Genomic DNA, 21,563 nt, shown 5'->3' on the forward strand with positions numbered 1-21,563 from the left:
GCAGGTGTACAGACCTGGGTACTAAGCACAGAGTTGGGGGGAGCTCCTTATTTTGGGCACAGGAGGGAGCCCCTCTTAATATGCACAGCAGGGGTGCAGAGATAGGGGGAGTCCCTCATAATGGGCACAGTAGGTGTACAGAACCGGGCACTCAGCACAGAGATGGGGGGAGCTCCTTTTAATGGGCACAGCAGGTGTTCAGACACAGGCACTCAGCACAATGATGGGGCACAGCAGGTATACAGACCCTTGTACTCAGCACAGAGATAGGGGAAGCTCCTTTTATAGTGGGCACTGCAGGTGTGCAGACCGGGCACTTGGCACAGCAGGTGTACAGACCCGGGCACTCAGCACAAAGATGGGAGGAGTTCCTTTTAATGGGCACAGCAGGGGTACAGACCTTGGTACTCCGCACAGAGATGGGGGGAGCTCCTTATTTTGGGCACAGCAGGTGTACAGACCCGGGCACTGTGCACAGAGATGGGGGGAGCTTCTTTTTAATGAACACAGCAGGGGTACAGACCGGGTTCTCAGCAGAGAGATGGGGGGGGTTCTCCTTTTAATGGGCATATCAGGTGCACAGACCCCAGCACTCGGCACAGGTAGGTAGGAGCCCGTCATAATGATCATAAACAGGTATGTAGACTCATCTTCATGCCTGTCCATCCATCCTGCAGGTGGACACATACACAAGTGCTGGTAATTGCAGGCTGGGAGCGGCTGGTGGAGTCACACAGGTCCGGCTGGTTTCCTTCTCACTCTGGTCAGGTGTCAGGAAAGCAGTTCCAGGAAGTTGTCACTGTGACATTACAAGAGGCATTGTGTTTTATTGTGCGTCCCCGGTGTGTCACCTAGACAAGCGTCTGCTCCTACAGTCGGCAGATATCTCCTGTGGTCACCAGGACGGCACAGAGCAGAGGTAAGATCTTCATATTATCATCCTATGACTTCCTCCATTATTCCCAGCTTTCACCTTCCAGCTGCTGCAGCTAACTGTATGTCCATGTAGTAATGACTGAGGTCACATGACAACACAATGATCCGTTTTTGCGTGTAGCCAGCACCGTAGGGCACCCTTTGTTTTGTATATGGTGTGTGCCTGGTTGGATATTTTCCAGGTTTCTCCCACAAACCCTAGATACTCTAGATTTCTTGAGAACACATAAATTCTTTTTGAAGTGCTCCATATATGTTGAGTTGGTTTATAACTGTTTGTCGCACTTTGACCTCGCACGCCCTGATTTCCAAATGGGAGGCTCAGACTTTATTATTCTGAGCAAAGTCAAGGATGGATTAGGAAAAGCAGCATCACCTGCATCCCTTTAGAGGGGGACAGGCTCAGCGAGCGTGATACAACTATTGCAGGGGATGCCGGAGATGTGTGAGGAGGATTCTGGGAGAAAAGAGGCCCTGTCATTTACTGTCTGCTGAGTAGTGAGTGCAATCCCTGCTCTCTTGCACATCTAGCACCTTTGTATTGAATATTGTGTCCCCTGCCAAGCTCCATGCCTCCTCCTGACAGCTGATGAAGCCTGTAGGAATGTGGGGTTCAGCGGAAGGAACTGGTGACAGTCCAGTGGAATCAGCAGCAGACTGTACAGGCCTGTGCACATGTTAGATTTCTGTCTTTCATAATCATTTCCAGTGACAGATAGGTCAGTGAGCTCTGTACACACAGCACCATTATGGTATATGAAGAGGGGAGGGGAAATGAGTGGCTCTCATGATCTCCTTCATAGAAAAGCACATCATTCCTGATTAGTTGTTCATCAGTTGCTGTGGCAGATTGACAACCAATGTCGGGGGACCTCTGTACACATCAGATTTTCTCCCAGGAAAAGCGCCATCATGTTGTTTGTAGAAAGCTTAAGAACCACTAGCAGATTACTTATATCGCGGTCTTTCTGTTGGAGATTTATGCTGACTTTCCTCCAGATATTGATGTTTCACTGGTATAGGAAGTAAGAATAAATTCCCAACAAGGGACATACAGAAATAAATGCCCAAAGTGCTTGTTTTTGGCTTGATTAACGTTTTAATTCAGTGGAGTCCAAAATGTGGGGAACTTTTCTCTACCACCAACACCACTGATAGGACACCATTCCTACCATGACCACCAATGATAGGACATCAATGCTCCGACTAACACTGACCATAGGACACCATTCCTCCCACTGACACCGACCATAGGACACCATTCCTCCCACTGACACCGACCATAGGACACCATTCTTCCCCCTTACACGGACCATAGGACACTGTTCCTCCCACCCACACCAACCATAGGACACTGTTTCTTTGACTGACACCAAGCATAGGACACCATTCCTCCCACTGACACTGACCATAGAACACCATTCCTCCCACTGACACAGACCATAGGACACCATTCTTCCCCCTTACACGGACCATAGGACACTGTTCCTCCCACTGACACCGACCATAGGACACTGTTCCTCCCACTGACACCGACCATAGGACACCATTCCCCCCACTAACACAGACCATAGGACTCCATTCCTTCCACTGACACCGACCCTAAGACACCATTCCTCCCACTGACATCAACCAAAGGACACCATTCTTCCCACTAACACCAACCATAGGACACTGTTCCTCCCCCTGACATGAACCATAGGACACTATTCCTGGAAGAAACATTCTTCCCACTGACATTGACCATAGGACACTGTTCTTCCTGCTAACACCGACTATAGGACACCATTCCTCCCACTGACGTCAAGCATAGGACACCATTCCTTCACTAACACCGACCATAGGACACCATTCCTCCTCCTGACACCAACCATAGGACACCGACCATAGGACACCATTCCTCCCACTGACACATGATAAGATTCCATTCCTCCAAACCTGGGGCATTGTTAACTCCTAGTGACCTCTGATGGTGGGACATATTCTACTTTACCAAACTCTTGTAACAAACCCGCCATTCAATTTATATCCAGTCAGTCAGATGTTATGTTATATGGTCAGTCTGCAGCAGTGTTTCCCAACCATGGTTCCGGAAACTCTTTGATTCCATCAGGGATTGCTTGGGTTTCCTTGAGCAATTTGTGGCTCTCTGATCATATTAAGTAACACCAATGATCTTTTTGATTATCTGTAAGGGTGAAATTCTTCCCAATGACCGCCAGTGTAAAAGACATTCTTCTAAATGACCACTATTATAATGTACTATGAGCTGTGGATAGTTATTATATCCCCAAAGACATAAAAGTTATTCCGAAAGTTATTCCATGTTAAAAAGTTGGGGACATTGCTCTAGAAACAATTAGTGATTGTGAAAGCAATTAATTCTTTGAAAGCAATGCTCTATTTTCAGGAAGTAGGCCAATCTAGAGGTTTTGTTTCCTCTAAAAGACTTTTCCTCTAAAAGCCTGATCTAATATTATAATAATATGCAGAAGTACGTCTTCTCATTCATAATCTGACATCCTGAGGTTGGGCTGTCCTCATCTATAAAACTAATTACAGGACTTCTGTAGTCCTGAAAGCTTTTTTGGACAGGGTCCTCTCCTCCTCCTGTGTCACTGTCTTTATCTGTCTGTCATTTTCAACCCATATTTAATATACAGCGCTACGTAATATGTTGGCGCTATATAAATCCTGTTTAATAATAATAATGTAACTTCTTGGCTTGTTGACTGAACATGAAACAGCTTTTTATTACAGCCTGCTAGAAATTTCAAGATGTGACTAAATAATTCTGAGAGAACTCGTTTTTTCAGCATGCTAACTTATTACTGCTGTGTTAGCAATCTGCATTTCAGAGTTACTGCAATTAGGATTTATGACTTGAATGATAATTTGCATGACTGAGACTTGACCAGAGACTGGAACTTCCTGTTTTTGTTGTAAACTCATCACTGTTTTATTTAAAAAAAGAAGGCCGGGCAAAGGATAGAAGTGTTTATTAGAGATTAGTGGCGTGCTTTACATACATACTGCATATTTTATATCCATTTCTAAATCTGGGGACTGTAAAAAAATTTCTGTGGTATGAATTATAAATCCTAAATTGTATATTTAGTATTTTTGGTGTCTGATGGCGTAGTCACCCGCTCACCCCTCCATACATTAGGCAATCTTGGCTCTGTTCCCATTCACATTTGTCTTTGGGTGTTCCTGTCCACCTGCAATGCATTCTTTATATTAAAAAATAATAATTAAAACCTAAACTGTACCACCTAAAGTGGTACTCTTCATACCTCCAAGGCCAGAGTTGTGCAGACTTGAAACATAAAGCTCTCAGCATCAAAAAACAGATACCTAACCAGAAACTACTCGGTGCTGATCCCAAAAAAGGAAGTAACAAAAATAAAATTAAAATTCTTTTTTCAATTGCATTGTAAACGTAATAGAAAGCACTGGGCCACCGCTCCAGCGAGGTAGATGGTTGCTTATATAATTAATAGTAACTAGAGAACAGGAAAAGTGAGTCAATATTATTTAAATTAAGTATTTGCAATTGATTGTATTATGTTAAGTGTTCAAATGTTTATTGATTTTATTTTATTGTATGCAAGCTCTCTAGACCCAATGTAGAGACACTGTGCATCGTCTATTGTTGTAACTATTATAACAAATACATGAATGTTTGCCTTGTTTTTAACTGTTTTTTTTATATTCAACAATAAAAACTATTTTTTGTATGTAGTTGAAAGAATTTGTGGTGATGAGAATCATGGTAATTTGATTTGATGCTGCCCAAAAAGTCCTATTTGTGGTTTATGATTTTTTTGTTTGCTTATAAAATTACCAAATTTGTAGAAAATCCCAAGTAATCGAGAATTATTTTAGTGACCAGACATACCGTGTTTCCCCGATGATAAGGCAGGGCCATCAAATAAGACAGCCCCCCCTTTTTAGGTAAAAATGAAAAATAAGCCCCCCACCGATTACTTACCAGAATCGCGTGGTGCGGTGGGTGACTCCGTGTGTGGTTCCTCCGTGCGTCCTCTTCATGAAGAGGAAGTGACAGGACTGAAGTGACTCCGCCCATGCAAACACACGTGACTCCGCCCACGCAAACACAGGCAGCTTCCCTCATCCCTCCCTAACGGAGACTGCAGAAGTTTGTTCAGGAGTTCAGACAGGTTTTTTTTTGCTGTGAGCAATACCACTCTATATACAGTAAGCTTTAGAATGGGACATTAAATGGTACAGTATATTATTGATTACAGTAGAAGGGGACAATGAATGGATCAGATTAATCAGAAGGGGACAATGATTGGCACAGATTGATCTGAAGGGGACAGGAATGGCACATGATTGATCAGAAGGGGACAATGATTGGCACAGATTGATCAGAAGTGGACATGAATGGCACATGATTGATCAGAAGGGGACAGGAATGGCACATGATTGATCAGAAGGGGACAATGATTGGCACAGATTGATCAGAAGTGGACATGAATGGCACATGAACAATAACTGTGTACTGTAGTCTTCTTCATGGGTAAATAAGGCATCCCCCTGAAAATAAGCCCTAGAGCATATTTTGGCCTTCAAAAAAAAATAAGACAGTGTCTTATCATCGGGGAAACAGGGTAGTTTTCCTAAAAATCATATACTGTGTCTCGATGATATATACGATGATTTAAAGAAGAGAGAGGTCTCAGGCCCAACGCGTTTCGCCCACTGGGCTTCCTCAGGGGATTACGAGAACCAACAAGCAACTATAACATTAGAAATAATACTTGCTAGAGATAATAATGTTTGCTAGAGAATATGCAAAAATCATAACATTTGCTCACATATTCAAAGTTGGAAAACATTACTCTAAATCATATTAACTCAGGATTGCTATGTATATACATCAATATCAAAAGAGATGATTGAAATTATGGAGGGTAGTGTTGAATCATGATTAATGTAGTTGGCATGGATAATTAAAAAAGTGTTTGAAGTCAAAAATAGAAGAACTGATCCTTTAAAGAGACTCAGTCATTTTGATCAGAATAGCGTGGCCCTTTTTAGGTTACACTTCTACTGTGTACTACTATTACAATATTGTTCCCTTGGGGTCCTCAGAAATACCTGATATATATGGGTAGGGGCAAGCATGTGGTCTTCTCTTCTGTTTTTGCATAGTCAGTCACCATATGGGAGGGGAGCAGGTCATAAACTTTGGGGAAAGTTTTATATCGTCTAGTATGGAGAATGCACAGAGTTTAGACTTAGAGCTATGACAATCAAAAAGCAAGAGACGGTGAGTACAAGTCTGTGCTGTATGGGAATAGAGCTTTCAAGGGGCCTGCGACTTGAATAGCCAAAGTGACCAAATCTCTAACAAAATAATAGCAGGCAAATAAAAACACAACCTTTTGGTTGTCCAATGTATTAGTCCAGAAGTCTAAAAATCACATTCTAGTTGCCTTGTTCATTTAATTTGTTTATAACGAGCTTTAAGATTTGTTGTATGTGTATTATAAAACATTTTTTTTTCATATTTTTTTTTATAAATTTTTAATCATAAGTTGTTTTTTTTAATTCTAGGTAACCGACACTGGAATGACTTGTACGATGCACACTGTGGCCTTTTTCCTTACCCTGGTGCATGGGTTAGCACTGGGATCTGGTGAGGCCACCAGTAACCGTTCCTCCCCCAAGCTAATACTGGTATCATTTGATGGATTTAGAGCGGACTATTTATTAAACTACTCAATGCCTAATCTCCAGGAGTTTATCAATGATGGAGTACTGGTGAGAGAAGTGACAAATATCTTTATCACAAAGACTTTTCCTAATCATTACGCGATCGTGACCGGTCTCTATGCTGAAAGCCATGGTATTGTAGCAAATTCTATGTTTGATTTAAAAACAAACCAGACATTTAATTTGAACGACTTTGCCTCTAAAACAAACCCAGTTTGGTGGAATGAAGCAACTCCCATTTGGGTAACCAACCAGCGCATGGGCCGAAGAAGCGGCTCTGCCATGTGGCCTGGCAGTGATGTGCAGATTCAGAACACGACCCTTAGCAACTTCTTGCCGTATGACCCCAATGTCACTTTTGCTGAGCGAGTAAATAATATCACTGACTGGTTTACCAGACCTAATGATCCAATCAATTTTGCCACTCTGTATTTTGAGGAACCTGATAAAAGTGGCCATAAATTTGGCCCGGAGAACAGGAAAAATATGTCAGACCTGTTAAAGGGGATTGATGAACATATTGGGGTTTTGGTCTCAAAGCTAAAGGAAGAAAAACTTTGGGATACGGTAAATGTCATTATCACCAGTGACCATGGAATGGCCCAGTGTTCAGAGGATAGGGTTATCGTACTGGATAATTGCATTGGTCGTGGGAACTACACCTTGGTGGATTCCACTCCAGTTGCTGCAATTCTGCCACTGCAAGGTAAGCCAGTGCAAGTCTTTGTTTTATACTATTAAAGGGTCTTTATAGTCATGAGTGGTGGCACTTTATTATTCCATGATTGCTTCAAAAGTTTCATAGTGCTCTCTGATACTGCTATACAGACTGTTGAGAGCTGTAAGACGTCTTAGTAGCTAAATTAAGTCAGCCATTATTAAACAAACTGGTTGATAGAGCCAAGTGGTAAGTAGGGAACTGCCCTTGAGTAAGAATGATTAGTTTTATTCTTTGCTGGAGGACCTCTATAGACCAGCCATATGAGGACGTAAGACCATGTCTTGAGATCTCTATGTTTTGTTCTAGGTGGTGGTGGTGGCTTTTTTTTGGGGACACTGACAGTGACACCGACCCCCTAATGTTAGCTTTAATACCCCATTTTGTGAGGGTGTAACATGAGTGCAGGAAAACGTTTGTATTCTGCTTTGAGCTAGCCTGGATTTGAATTCAGTGTAAGTCCCCAGTCCATTGCCAGTGCCCCATTCTTACTCTGCACGCTTCACCTAAAGCAGGTAACACGCTTCACCTAAGCACGCTTCACCTAAATCAACACACAATTGCCCCCAGAATTTCCAGGTGCATAGGATGGTTTCTTGGATGGACTGATGAGGGACCAGCAGCCCACAGAACAGGAGAGGGGACACAATGGGAAGACAGACAGACCAGTATGCAGGTGATCCACAGATAATGCAGTACAGAAGAGTCCAGCAGCAGCAAGTCTAGAAACAAAGCCATGTCATACAAAGGTTGTCAGCCCACCAAACAAATTATCCAAGGGTTAAAACAAAGCAGAGTCAGGGTTACAAGCAATGGTTGGTCCAGTCAGCAAACAATCTGGAAACTGGCAGGGTTAGGGACAGATAATACAAACAGATAATCAAGTCAACAGACAGTTAAAAAGACACAACAACAGGCAACTACTGTAGAGACAAGGCACAGAGAGGCTATAAAGCCCTATCAGCCAACGACAAGGCAGCATTGAAGACAGGAAATAATTTGCTCATTGGCTGCAGCACATACTGTATGTGCTGGGGATGCAGCTAATGGGAAAAATGGGAAGCTGGGGATGCTTCAGAGCAGAGGACATATAACCAATTTCTTTGCTGCATCAGAGGGAATAAACTCCCACGTGCAAGAAAAACTTTGTATTCTGCCTTGAACTAAAGCTTTAAATTAATCTTAAAAACAAGAAAATGACCCCAAACCTACCTCTGTCTTGGAATAAAATAGCAAGAGGATAGGCGTCAAACTATGGAATGGTCAACTCGGTCCTAAGACTTATACCCATTGGGCTAATGCATTTTTTTTCGAGTTAACTTGTTCTAAATCTTAATTTTAAGAGTAAAATAGGAAATTAAGACTGATCCCCTGGCAATTGAATCTCTTTCCTCTTTTGTAACCAGTCACTGAGGGGAAAAAAAATCCAAATGGCTTTTTTTACTAACCTAACGCCACAGTGATGTGACACTCCATCTCCGGGTTCTTCTTTTTTTCTTCAATGTTTATACATTCAGCAGAATCTTTTTTCAGGAGTCCACCTAATGGCAGTGTAGCAGTTGGGTCTTCTCTCAGTGGATGTGAAGAATAATACAAGTGTCATTGGGGACCGCTAATCATGGGTGGATGGTGGCGCTAGTTCAGCAGTCAAATGACCTTTGCTTGTGGATTGGTATATCTTATTAAACACAACAACATGAGTGGAATGGTTTGGAAGTGTGTGTGAGGGGGAGATGATGGAATAATTTGTGTTACCGGGAGATGGGCTTTAAATTTTGCAAATTTCAATCGAAATTGAAAAAATATTGTGTTCTAAAACCTTCACTTTGTAGCTCAGATATGAGATATAATGTGATACTGAAATCTTGGACCTTTTTTGAATATATATCTGTTCTTTTTTTTCACAGATAAAATGTACGTGTATAATCTTCTAAAGAATTGCAGCGATAACATGAAAGTCTACCTTAAAGAGCAGATTCCAGATCGCTACCACTACAAGCACAACAGCCGCATCCAGGAAATCATCCTGGTGGCCGACGAGGGATGGACTATAGTGCAGAATGAATCGTCCTCTAGTCACAGTAAGACAAATAAGGCCCCCGTCATAAAGTCTGTTCTGTTTTTAGAAAATTTACACACAGCTAAATTAATCTGCATCAGTGTTCTCCCCAGCCGGCACTGTTTTTGGGTGGTTATGTTTTGTTAAAAAGGGCCTGTAAATATTAATTGGTAGGGAGGTTGTGTAGAAACTCTTTTTTTATATTTTTAAACATTTTTTTGTTAATCTTGCAGTTGCATTGGGAAACCATGGCTATGACAACACCCTCTCCAGCATGCATCCTTTCCTGGCCGCCCGTGGGCCAGCCTTCCACAAGAATTACAGGATGGCATCAATAAACAGTGTAGACATATACCCCATGATGTGCCACATTCTCGGACTGAAGCCTGAAGCCAACAACGGAACCCTGTCCAATACTAAATGTCTGCTGTCTGACCAATGGTGCATCCAGCTCCCAGAAGCAATTGGAATTGTGATGGGCGTCTTTATGGTGCTCACCACCTTGACTTGTATTGTGATCATGCTAAAGAAGAAATTACCCTCTGGACGTGCTTTCGCACGTCTGACGCTGCAAGACGACGATGATCCTTTAATTGGGTGATTTTTTTATATAAATAAAACTGCACACAGGAGGGAAAAAAGCACTTTTGGAAAAATATCTTTAGGCCTTAAAAATCATTAGTAAGTGTAAGGTAACATTTATATAGAAGTAAAATTTCACTTTTTGGTGAATCGTTATGGGTTGAATCACTGCCTAGCCTTTAACTTAAATCTCCTGGGGTCATAAGTGAGGTTGTCATAGTTAAAACCTTTAGGTACCTGATCCGGGTATCTGTACCTTGGGAAGCTCTGTTTTGCAAATATCTGTGGCTGAAAGCTTACCTGCTTCCCCGCTTTTCCCTTATTCAAACTCTAACAACCTCTCCTATAAGATTCTTTTTGATTAGGCAAAAATCCCATTGAAGCAGTTTTCTTTGAGTGGGTCAGGGATCAAATAGATCACCAGGGTTCCCAAGAGATATAAGAATGTGTGATTCAACCTGCCATCCTATAACGAGTCCATCAAATGAAGATGGACCTAACCCTTGTTGGCTACAACTGATTGTTGTCTTCTAAAGCAGTGGTCCCCAACCTTTTGCAGGTTGCGGACCACTAAATGCACAGACTCTGGACCGTGCATGCACGGGGAGCCGTGTATCACTCGTAGGGGAAGAAACTTACCCCCAGAGTGACATCATGATGCCAGAACCTGCCCACTCTCCCATCGCAAGTCTGAGCCTGCGATGGGAGAGCGGGGGGGTCGTGTCCAGAGACTCAACCTACCCACCACCCTGACTCTGGGATTTCTCCGGAAGACATGGTCCGCAGCTCTGGGTGGGTTCTTCTCGGGGGGTTGGGGAACTTTGTTCTAAAGGGACCTGTACTAGAGGAATATAGAGGCTGCCATTGCCTACTTCTCTTTTCGCTGGTTGTCTGGCTGTCATATTGATCCATAAATTTTAGTACTTTGAGTCACTGGGCTTGATTTATTAAAGCTCTCCAAGGCTGGTGAGGATACACTATCATCAGACCCACTGAGTGACCAGCATAAAGATCTAGAGTTCTAACATTATTGGATTTGGTTGTTGCATGCTTATCAATGAGTACTGGAGACAAATCCGGTACTACTAGCAAATTTAGAGTAAGTCCTGCCAGCCTTGATGTTCCTCTCCCATAGGTTTCTCTGGTCTTGTTGATGTGTTTTCATGGCGTTTTGTACATAGGCTCTTTCAATGCACCTGTGTACTGATGTGACTCTTCTGCAAAGATACCAGAGCACACAGGTTTGAAAAAATGCAAGCGACCTAACTGCCTTGTCTTTAGCACTGAACCCATGCCTGTGTGCACAGACAGGTGCTCTTGTTTCATGGTTTAACGGGCATAACGTATGACAACTGTCTAGTATGTGTGGATCTTGTATGTCTGTATCCTGTGCACTTAACATTGGTGGATCAAAGGGAAACTAAGATGTGTTTTCAAAAATACACATTTTAAACTATTTTAATTATTTTATGAAACTAGTTTTAGCTTTCACGTTTTTATTTGTTTGCTGTTTCATATCTGTATTTCATACACAGATTTAGAAATGCACAAACTAATAATCATCTGTATATCGGGGAATGTGATCAGCTGGCCCGCTTTTTGTCTGCTGAGATAACCCTAGGTAGCATTTTAGAGCCTATAATTTTCAGTCCAGTCAGGTCTGACTCATTGGGCTTGATTTAATAAAGATCTCCAAGGCTGGAGAGAATACATTTTCATCAGTGAAGCTGGGTGATCCAGACCTCCATAACCTGGAGTGGATCTGGTCCAGGATTCAAAGAATTTGCCAGCAAATGACTTTAAGAAAGAAATCAAATCCAGGTTTTCCAAATCACCCAGGTTCACTGATAAAAGTGTATCCTCTCCAGCTTTGGAGAGCTTTATTAAATCAGGCCAGTTGACTTGCATTGAGAGAGAGAAGCAGTAAGTAACAGTCATTGTTAAGCTTCTAATTAGCAAGCAGAACATGCAAATAGAATGAGTAAATATGGCTGCTCCACCCATGCATACAAACAAACCATACTCAGATTTATGGAATTCATAAGCCTTATATTTAATAGCTATAAAAAGAAAGAAAAGAAAACTTTATGCTGTATAAAGTTAACCTATCCCTTCAATGTTTTAATGTATTTAAATATATTCATAAGTAGACCTAAACAATATAAATCTAATTTATGTGCACCAGAAATTTTGCAGATCCAGATTTTACCTTCATGTGCCGCACATAACCTGTGCACAGCTGTGGGAGGGACCCAACAGACCAACCCAATACAGGCTGCCTGCAGAAAACTACCCGAGGGGGGCGGATCCAAGACCAGTCACCCTCATTACAGGAAGTAATATTTAACACTGGATTGCTGCAAATATAATGGTAAACACAAATCTCACCAGGATTAGGTAAAAATACTCAAGCCTCCTCAATATAGATAATTAAAAAATAAACCTGGGTCATGTTCACTTTTCAGCAGACATTGGTCCTTGCTGCCAGTAAATGGACACGTTATAGCTGTGTTGAAGGCAGAAGGCAGCCAGAGAGGGTCCTGAAGCTTGTGATGGATGCATATTTCAGTTGTATTGAGAAATGAGATTATAAAACAGATATGATTATAGATTATAATCAGTTGAGATTATAAAATCAGATGACATTATAAAACAGAGCAAAGAGATATATAATAGGTTAACTTCAGATTTTATTTTATTTTTAAAACACATCTTGATCTATTTTAGATAAGCACTATATTAATATTTTGTCTTGAAATTTTATTGTTTTGGAATTTTACTTCTTATAATGAATATCTGTAATTATTTTTATGTCATGAATTACATTTTTTACTTGTTAACTTATTTTCTCTTTTAGTTTATATTTCTCAGGCTGAGCATAGCATAGCCTAGAGGATGTAGCAGTTCTTGCAGTGCACTGTGTAAAAAGTTTCTGAACCACTGAGTGATGTTCAGCCTACCTGGATCTGATTCAGACTGATTTGTGTGGTGACCCCCTTCCCTTACAAGTGAGAGCTTTCCACAGATTACAATGTAGAACCGTATTCTTCCCAGAATTTTATTTAGGCTGGCTGGGTATAAGCTGTAGGTGAGTGGTAGACCCTGTATTGTGACCCAACTCTTCAGTAACTAAAAACAGCCGGGTGCTAACTGAAAAGTGCAGGGTGGTGTGCCCGGCTAAAAAGGGTCTAGGGAGAACACTGATACAAAATATTTTTAAGAACAGAATTTATTGCCTACACATTACAGCCCCATTGAAGTTTAGCTTTTTTCCGGACTCAGAGACACGACACAAGGGCATGGCCCAATAGTAATCCATTTAACTTGCACTTTGCCTTTAAATAAGGCCTTTGGCTCCAACACAAGGTTTTGACTCAGCTGCCAAAAATGACTGGCCAAGCACTGCAAAGCTCAGTATAAGTGAGTGACAAGTTCCCTTTAATATTCCAGCAACAATTTCTCAGCTTACGAAATAAATTCCTGCGGACACTGGAGCTGGCAGTGCTGCATAAAGGACTTTACTTGGAGGTGCAGAACAAGGTGACAGAATGGATGTATCACCGGGGGCGGAACAGATAAATCAGCAGGGGTGGGGAAGATTTGAGCAGAACGGAGCAGATAAGGATCAGCAGGGGCAGAGCAGAAAACACTCCCAGAACTATGTACACTGCACTACACTACGCATGCACCAAAGGCAGTGTGCACACAAAAAAATTACAAGGGTGCAGTAAATGTTTCAGGAAGAAGAAACTTCCAAAATTTAATTCTACCTAAAAGCTCTGCCTTACCTTTTTTTTTTTTTTGCAGGAACGTCCCAATAAACACAGACGAACCGTGTGTACTAGGCTTAAATTATTTGTACTTTATTTTGTGTCTGTTCTATGTACTCCTAAGCACAATTGTGATTTCTGGGTGTCTAATATGGTGTCTGGGAATAGCACTAGCTCTTAGATTGCACTGTTTATGTGTCTTCCGAGTCTGATATTTCTGTCCTTACTGGAAAATTGTAAAGCACAACTATTTTCAGATTGTCTGGTTAATAGCTTTATTGGTGGGAATAATGTAGGAAAGTGTCTTATTTTTCCAATTCTTCTGATGTAATATATTTTTTATAATAAATGATTAAATCTGTAGACGTATTTTGTATTTATTGGAGCGATTGTATGAAATGGTGATTTGTTGCCCGCATTCCAGTTTGTCCATCTACCCAACTTGCTTATCTTAGCAGGAAGGTGTCCTGCTGTTAGTTTTAGATTTAGGGTGTGGGGGCTAAGTTTAGGAGTACAGTGGCTCAAAAGGACCACATTGATTGAAAAAGAAACTTTTTTTTTATATATTCATCAGCCATGTTCATAGGCGCAGGGCCTGCTGAGCATGCACAAGACAAGGGGGTGGTAAATCCGGTAGACTTGGAAGTGAAGAAGGCAGCCGTGGAGGATACAGCAGTAAGAATTTCCTGGACCTGTCATTGCCGCAGGGCGCTGATATAAAACATAAGTGTGTGCCCCAGTCACAAAGATGTCACCAGCTCACCCCCACCAACAAAAGTTTAGTTCCGCTTTAACTGAAGTTTCATTTGTTTGTCTCAATATAAAATACGAGTCCATCTAAGACCAGAACAAATCAGAGCTGTCAGCCTGTTCAGAAATGGAAAATTGAAGAATGGACTGGAAAGATAAATCTGTTACAGGGAGGACATTGAAAAACAAATACTTCTGTGTAATGCTCGTGACAGATTGCATTATGTACGTTATCATTAATTCTATGGTCATGAAATCCAAGGACCTGAATCTTAGCTGTGATCCTGGAGTACACATGAATGACAGGCATTCTTCCAGAAGCTCCTATTCTGTCTTCTCATTGATAAAAGATTATTTTGGTCATATTGTCAACATGCCAGTTTCAGACGTGCTACTTCCACTCCCACTGAGAGCTGTCAGCCAGGCCACGTGTGGCTTCTTCACAAGAGGATGTGTAGATGAAGTGAGATTAGCAGCACTGAAACAAGCAGGACAAACACAGATGTCCCCTCCATCTGTTCCGATGTGCCAGCCATGATCCAATAAGGTGGAACTGGAGAACCAGACTTTCCTGGTCTCTATTGATCTGTGTTCTGGCTGCTCTCTGCTGTGAAGGTTCTATGTGAGTATTGTAGCCTTTTTATTTGCACCAACTGCACCAGAGAAACCATTATTGGTCTGCAGTGGCCAGTCATTGAAAAATAATAGAAGATGGAAAATGCACAAAGATGACCAAACCATCAATGATGTCCACGACTGTCCCCATTTTAACTCTGTGCTGTCTTTGCTATTATAGGTCTCTTCATTCTTGATGAAGCGGACTATGCTCCGAGAAACGGGTAGAATATGTGAATAACATTCACAAAAATGAGACATTAATGTAAATAATTTATGTTTCATGTATTTTAGTGATTACTGAATAAATTGTTTTTACATATTGTCTTGTTGATTAGTTGTTAATCTCTCAAAAGGCGGAGGAAATTTGTTTGGTTTCCTTATCTCTCCTTTTTGTGCAATTAATCTCTATGACTTTGGAGACCGCTTGGATCGTCAGGCCAAGCTGTATATGAACCTCTCACCCACTTTAATGCCCAAAGTCTTGCCCAAGAGAAGCTACCACAAATGTCTGCCATTATCATTATTATCCAGGCAGTCGTTCACGTTCCACCTCTCTTTTGAGTGTATTACCAGCATTTAAACCTCCATGATTCAGACTGAAGCCAGCCAACCTATCTGCACCTTGTCCAGTGACAAACAATACTTTTATTAGGGCCACATCGGCATATGTAAGGGCTGGTCATTGACTGGTGAATAATTTAGATCCTCATTCAACTTTGGTCTTCAATGGGGAGCTTTCTGCTAACATCCTGAATGTGTGGAGAAAAATCTTCCCAGTGGTGACACGTTTGTTAAAATCTGAGAGAGGTTGTAGAAATGAGAGAGGTTTTTACAACATTTTAAACACTTTCTACTGCACCCACTATGGTGCATTTATGGGATCAAAAAGCCACTTTCTGGGTTATTCCAAAACAATGAAGAATGGAGCATTGACCCAGTACCCAAAGCAGTCAATAAAAATCCCCTAAAGTATGACAGGTCGCTGGAATTCTAAACGAGGACAGTTGGTAGAAGTCATTTGCCCATTACATTCTATTGGGACAAGGTGATCCCAGTTCTGTTTAACTGTGCAGCTCCTTTTCTGGGAAAGATTTATTGCATTCAGATATTGTCAACGGCCTTCTCGTCATACATTAATTGCAGTGCAAACTCCCACATTTAAATGGTGCAATGTTTTATACCAAGAGACAGTATTTTACCTGCTTTGCTTCTTCATTTCAAACACCTCCCAATAGGACATTCAAAGAAACAACACAAAGCAGGTCAAATGAGCCTCTGAACAGCCATATTCACTGCTCACATTACTGAAAGAAAGCATCAGTGACACCCACAACAGGGAGCTACAATTTAGAAATGGCAAGGTAAAACCTGGTACACACTGTATGGTGGTAAGATTGTAAATGGCCTCAAGAGGGCGCCATTATACCATTTATATAAACTGATTTTGCAGCAGGGCAGATTATGCTAATCTTCTCCCTAGTTTGTGTTTTTTTTTCAAGCAATACATTTTTGCAAGTACAAAAAAATAATTGTAATCCTAATAGAAAGCCAATGACCTTGGTAACTCCTGTGTATGGAGCTAAAATCTCATGCAAGATAATCAGCTTCATCAACAGTGAATGCCAAAGCAGCATCCCTATATGCAATGGTGTTGAGGACCACCCTAGGACAGGAATATGTTATGTTATAGCAAAACAACAAGTGATAAATGGAAAAAAGCATCAAAAAGGAAAGATAATGCAGCAACATTTAAGGACTGGTAAGCTGCAATTTAACTAACCATAAACATAAAAATGTTGCTGTATGGTGGAGCTGTGTATATCTCAAGATTGGATAGAAAAAAATCAAAATCATTTGACAGGTAAAACAACTCTCTTACATAGCTTTTATCTGTGTATTAATCAGTTTGCCGGGGGGGTCATCTTTAAATTTTATTGTATGAACCACAGGAGGGTCATATTTTGTACAAATAAGAAGGCAATGGCTCCTATTTAGTTTCAAGTAGCATGTTCATCATCTTACATTTTTTTTTTAATTGCAATTTAACTGCTCTGCAGGGGTTTCAACTAAAAATCAGATACAATATTACCCCTATCTCCCACCGGACCTATCACCCTTTAAACCAGCGCCAGGTAAGTGACACCCAGCATTATTAAACTCACTTCCGGTAACAAGAAGGGGTCAAGTCATCCATACAACCTAGATTACTAGACCTAGATTACAACCAGGAGTTGAATTTTAAGGTATATGGCAACTCATCAATGCTTTAAATGCTATTGTTTCTTGATTGCAATATGAGAAAATGGTGCTAAATATTGATATTATTATATAATACCATCATATTACTCAGTGCTGTACAAAGCCTATAGTCATGTCACTAACTGTCCCTCAAAGCTCACAATCTAATGTCCCTACAATTGTCATATGTCGTTAATGCAGTCTAAGGTCAATTTTGGGTGGAAGCCAATTAACCTCACTGCATGTTTTTGGGATGAAACCTACACAAACACGAGGAGAACTTGCAAACTCCATGCACATAGTGTCCTGGCTGAGACTCAAGCTGCTAAGACCAGAGTGCTAACCACTAAGTCACCGTGCTGCCCAATATATATATATATATATATATATATATATATATATATATATATATATATATCACACATACATGGTTCATTGATAATATACTCCTGAAAAAAGAGGCTTTAAAACCGCGAAATGCATTAAGTTAGAGGTTATTTAAAATAGATCATGCCACATGTATATTATGATATTATATAATATGTACCAATTGTGTTGTTTGTGATAACAAAGCTGTTGTTGCTATTCATGTATAAAAAGGTCTTTTCAAATAACTGTATATATTTTTTGTGTATATATATATATAATTATATATTAATAATATTATTTGGGTCAGTAAATGAGTGGAGACAACACACCTAAATAATCACAATTTATTTCTTCTACTCAAATTGTAACTAATTTATACAAAACACCATACTCAGGCGATTATACAAATGTACAAAAATGCATCAACTTGCACACGTCATTCGGATCTAATAACAATCTCTGTTCTTTATTTTAGGCTACAGTGAACTGCGTGAGAAAGCAGTGAAGACTCGGACGTCTGGAGCAAGCGGTGACCGCCGGTGTGTACACAGAACCATGTCTGCCATGCTGAGAAAGTGCCTGAAGGTGAGTTCATTGTAAGATAGGATGACGGAATAGGAGGATGGCAGAAAATACTCATGACATGTACTAAAGTGTTTATTAGTCATTTGCTATTCTTAGCTTCAGCTCGCTATTTGGAGAGATTTACAGAAATTATCTATATTATCTATAGAATGAGAAACTTTCCCAGTCATAGAGTCTAGAAATGCTTTGAGTTGGCATAATTGTTAGATGTAAAGAAAGATGCTGGGTGCAAAAATTGTATAGTTGAATACAATAACCAACATAGCAGGAAAAGCAGTCTTTCCCTGAGTTACATGAGTTTAAAGTGGCTCTAAAATTAAAAAAAAATTTAAAATAAGATGCTCCTATATAACAGTATATGTTATATATGTGGCATAGTACCCAACACATTAGATCTGTGCTTTCTTACTATGCCAGCCAAGGAATTTTCAAGGTCTAACACTGGAATTGTTGGATGCCTGCTCCCCTGCTGCCAATATGGTTTAATCCGGCACTGTATTGAAAAAAGAGCCAGTGGAAGAAACCACAGCTGGCAGTGGGGGTGTCAGATGCCACCACAACTCTGTGTAACAGCTATTCCAACTAGATCGTTTAGCATCTGACACTTTTTCATGAGTGTCTGATACTTGATTTTCCCACCCCCATTGTGGTTCCTTTTTCTGGTCCCTACATCACTACTGTTTATGATGGAGATCCAGGAAATCTGACATTCCTGTAGGTTTCTGCTGCTTGCTAATTCTCTAGGCATCATGGTTCCATCTGCCAGCTCCTACTGTAGTCATACATTTTAACAATACAAAAGCCAGTGGAAGGAGAAATAGTGGGGGACTGGTCTGTGATGGATGGTAAGGGGTAGATTTAGATTTTTATTTTCTTTAAAAGCTAATTAAACCAACCAGCCCTTGGCATGTGACACATATCCAACACTGTCCAATGCCTGGCCCCCCCTGCCTGCTGTAGTTCCTTCTGCTGGCCCCTTGTATTGCTATACCATATACGTAGATTGGCAGCCAAGTGGAGAAACCAGAGCTTGCAGCAGGGGACCAGGGTTCAAACACTCCTAGAAGTTTCTGGCCCTTGTTCCCCAACTGGGCAGTGTGGTGCCATCTGCTATTTTTTACTGTAATCACCTACTGTAGAGGAAGGAACCACAGTAGGCAGGTAAAGGCAGGGTGTGTTGAAGAAGATTCCTTAGCTACTACAGTTCAGATCTTCACTCTCTTCAATAGTTACTCCAACTAAAGAATCTAAAGCATTTGACACTTCCAGGAGTGTCTGCCTGGTCCCCCAACTGCTATCCTATTCAAAATGTGTTCTCCTATTCAAGACCCAATGAGCACCTTCTAGCTCCAGCAATTAAGCCCTGGTGTCAAGTGTTTGCCTAGGTAAATGAGACCCCCCCCCCCAGTGACATTAATAGGGCCTAGTGAAATTTCCCCTTAGTTTTAGGGTAACAGATCCAGAACACCAAGTGAGCAGGGAGGCAGTAAAGGAGGGTGGATAGGCAAATATTTATTGCTGAAGGTCAATTGCCAGGAGACTGCCATTTTGTTCTGAATTGTCAAAGTGAATCTGATACTTTAGCCCACATTGCAAACCATGGGTCTACTTCGAAAGCTGGCAAGAGATATTGGGAAATCTCCCCAGTGGGAATATAATAACCCCCCCCCCCCCCCCTTTCGGAACCAAACATCATACCTAGTACTTTACTAGTGCCAGGAACCAAAGAACATACCTAGTACTTTGGGATATGGAGGAACATGGAACTCATTTTATGTGACAGTTCCAGGTCAATCAATACAGTCACAAAGGATAGTCCATACACCTGAGTAAGCAAAAAGTCCAGCAATGTAGCTCACACAGGGCTTTCCTTTGGAACAGAACAGCAGGGTAGGCAAAGATAAGTATGCACTGCTAGGGAGGAGGGGGCTACATTAAAATGGACTTGTTGCTTTTCCCTTCATAAGTATAGTACAGACTCACATTTAATAAAGGATCAGACTAAGGTACAACATAGCGGCATACACCTGTCCCAAGCCTTACAGAATCATTACTGATTAATTACCAATCTTGATTATTCTGGAAATCTCTCTATATAGTGAATTGTGGCCAAAAACACAAAAATGTAATTTGGTGTGACAGTACCTAACAACGTCATTGTAAACTGATGTGCAAACATTTGACGTAACAATTAAAAATACTATTTTGATATGTTGCCGTGTTGTAATAATAAAGTGTTGCCCTCTGACCTGTATCACTGGCTGTGGAAGAGAGAAAACTTAAAGCATAGTACCAAAGCAGGGCCAAAGAAATGAGCTCCATGTAGGTTTTGCTGCAGCTTACGGCGAGCTAAAGAATTCAAAACTGGTAAATTTTATCCTGACTGGTGTGGTCCAGTAACATGGTTCAATAAATAAGACCAAGTGGCCTTTTTTTCATCATTGTGTCTGGGTGAAAAGTTAGGGCTCTGTCACATCACAACCTTTCCATGTTAACAAATACATTTCCATGCATTAATAAATATTGAGCTGAGGCAACCCATTTATTTTCAATGAATCCTTAAGGCGCCTTAATGCGTAAAGAAATTGTAATGGCAATAGAAAAGTGCAAATGTGCCCTAATGGGTGTAGTGGTGCCCTTAAAAATGGGAATACAGATATACGGTATAACCAATGTGTTCCTCTATCCTCCTTATGCATTTTGGCATACCCATGGAGGACTACAACATCTGTACCTGTTTGAGACTTTATAGGTGTTATAGAAAGAGAACGCTGCCTATATCTGTCTATACAACAGTGTGAATGTTTGAAAGAATTCTTCCCACAGACGCAATGAGAAATGGGCACACTGGCTACATCTTTCATAATAGTCACAACATGCTAATATTATTGTGTAGCAATAGCCTCCCTATAAAAATGAAAAATAAATCCTATTTCCTAAAGGAGGAGAAGGATGGAAATTGGTGTCATGAGAGGTTAGTTGTAACACTGTGTGTGGGGGGTTGCAGGTCAGTTGGACTTGGTCGGTGGTGGCCCGGGACGCCGTGTGGGGATAATTCTAGGTCTGGGGGAGTTCTTTGGGTCTTCTTCATCCTCCAAGTCGCTGTCACACACATGAACTACAACGCTGGGAGTGGAATCTGTTCCCGCATGGAGCTCGTATTTCTGTCCTGAAAAAAAAAATAAGAGACAAC

The 21,563-nt window shown here is 41.0% G+C and overlaps 2 protein-coding genes across 4 annotated transcripts in view; one reads left to right on the forward strand and one right to left on the reverse strand.

Annotated features, from left to right (window-relative positions):
• ENPP4 (ectonucleotide pyrophosphatase/phosphodiesterase 4) overlaps window positions 1–14,173 on the forward strand; it is a 15,552-nt gene extending 1,379 nt beyond the window's left edge. Inside the window, exons 2-5 of one of the 2 annotated variants that reach the window (XM_072407417.1) lie at window positions 678–919; window positions 6,523–7,387; window positions 9,307–9,480; window positions 9,692–14,173. In XM_072407417.1, the coding sequence (XP_072263518.1) occupies window positions 6,538–7,387; window positions 9,307–9,480; window positions 9,692–10,059 (1,392 nt within the window). In that variant the 5' untranslated portion in view covers window positions 678–919; window positions 6,523–6,537 and the 3' untranslated portion in view covers window positions 10,060–14,173. The remainder of the gene's footprint in view (window positions 1–677; window positions 920–6,522; window positions 7,388–9,306; window positions 9,481–9,691) is intronic. The other variant, XM_072407418.1, reaches the window with a different exon arrangement.
• Window positions 14,174–18,113: 3,940 nt separating this feature from the next.
• Window positions 18,114–21,563, reverse strand: part of RCAN2 (regulator of calcineurin 2) — a 77,120-nt gene continuing 73,670 nt past the window's right edge. For both annotated transcript variants that reach the window (XM_072407419.1, XM_072407420.1), the window contains one exon: window positions 18,114–21,539. In XM_072407419.1, the coding sequence (XP_072263520.1) occupies window positions 21,379–21,539 (161 nt within the window). In that variant the 3' untranslated portion in view covers window positions 18,114–21,378. The remainder of the gene's footprint in view (window positions 21,540–21,563) is intronic.

The sequence above is a fragment of the Pyxicephalus adspersus genome, chromosome 4 (genome assembly GCF_032062135.1).
Source record: "Pyxicephalus adspersus chromosome 4, UCB_Pads_2.0, whole genome shotgun sequence".
NCBI classification, from domain to species: domain Eukaryota; kingdom Metazoa; phylum Chordata; class Amphibia; order Anura; family Pyxicephalidae; genus Pyxicephalus; species Pyxicephalus adspersus.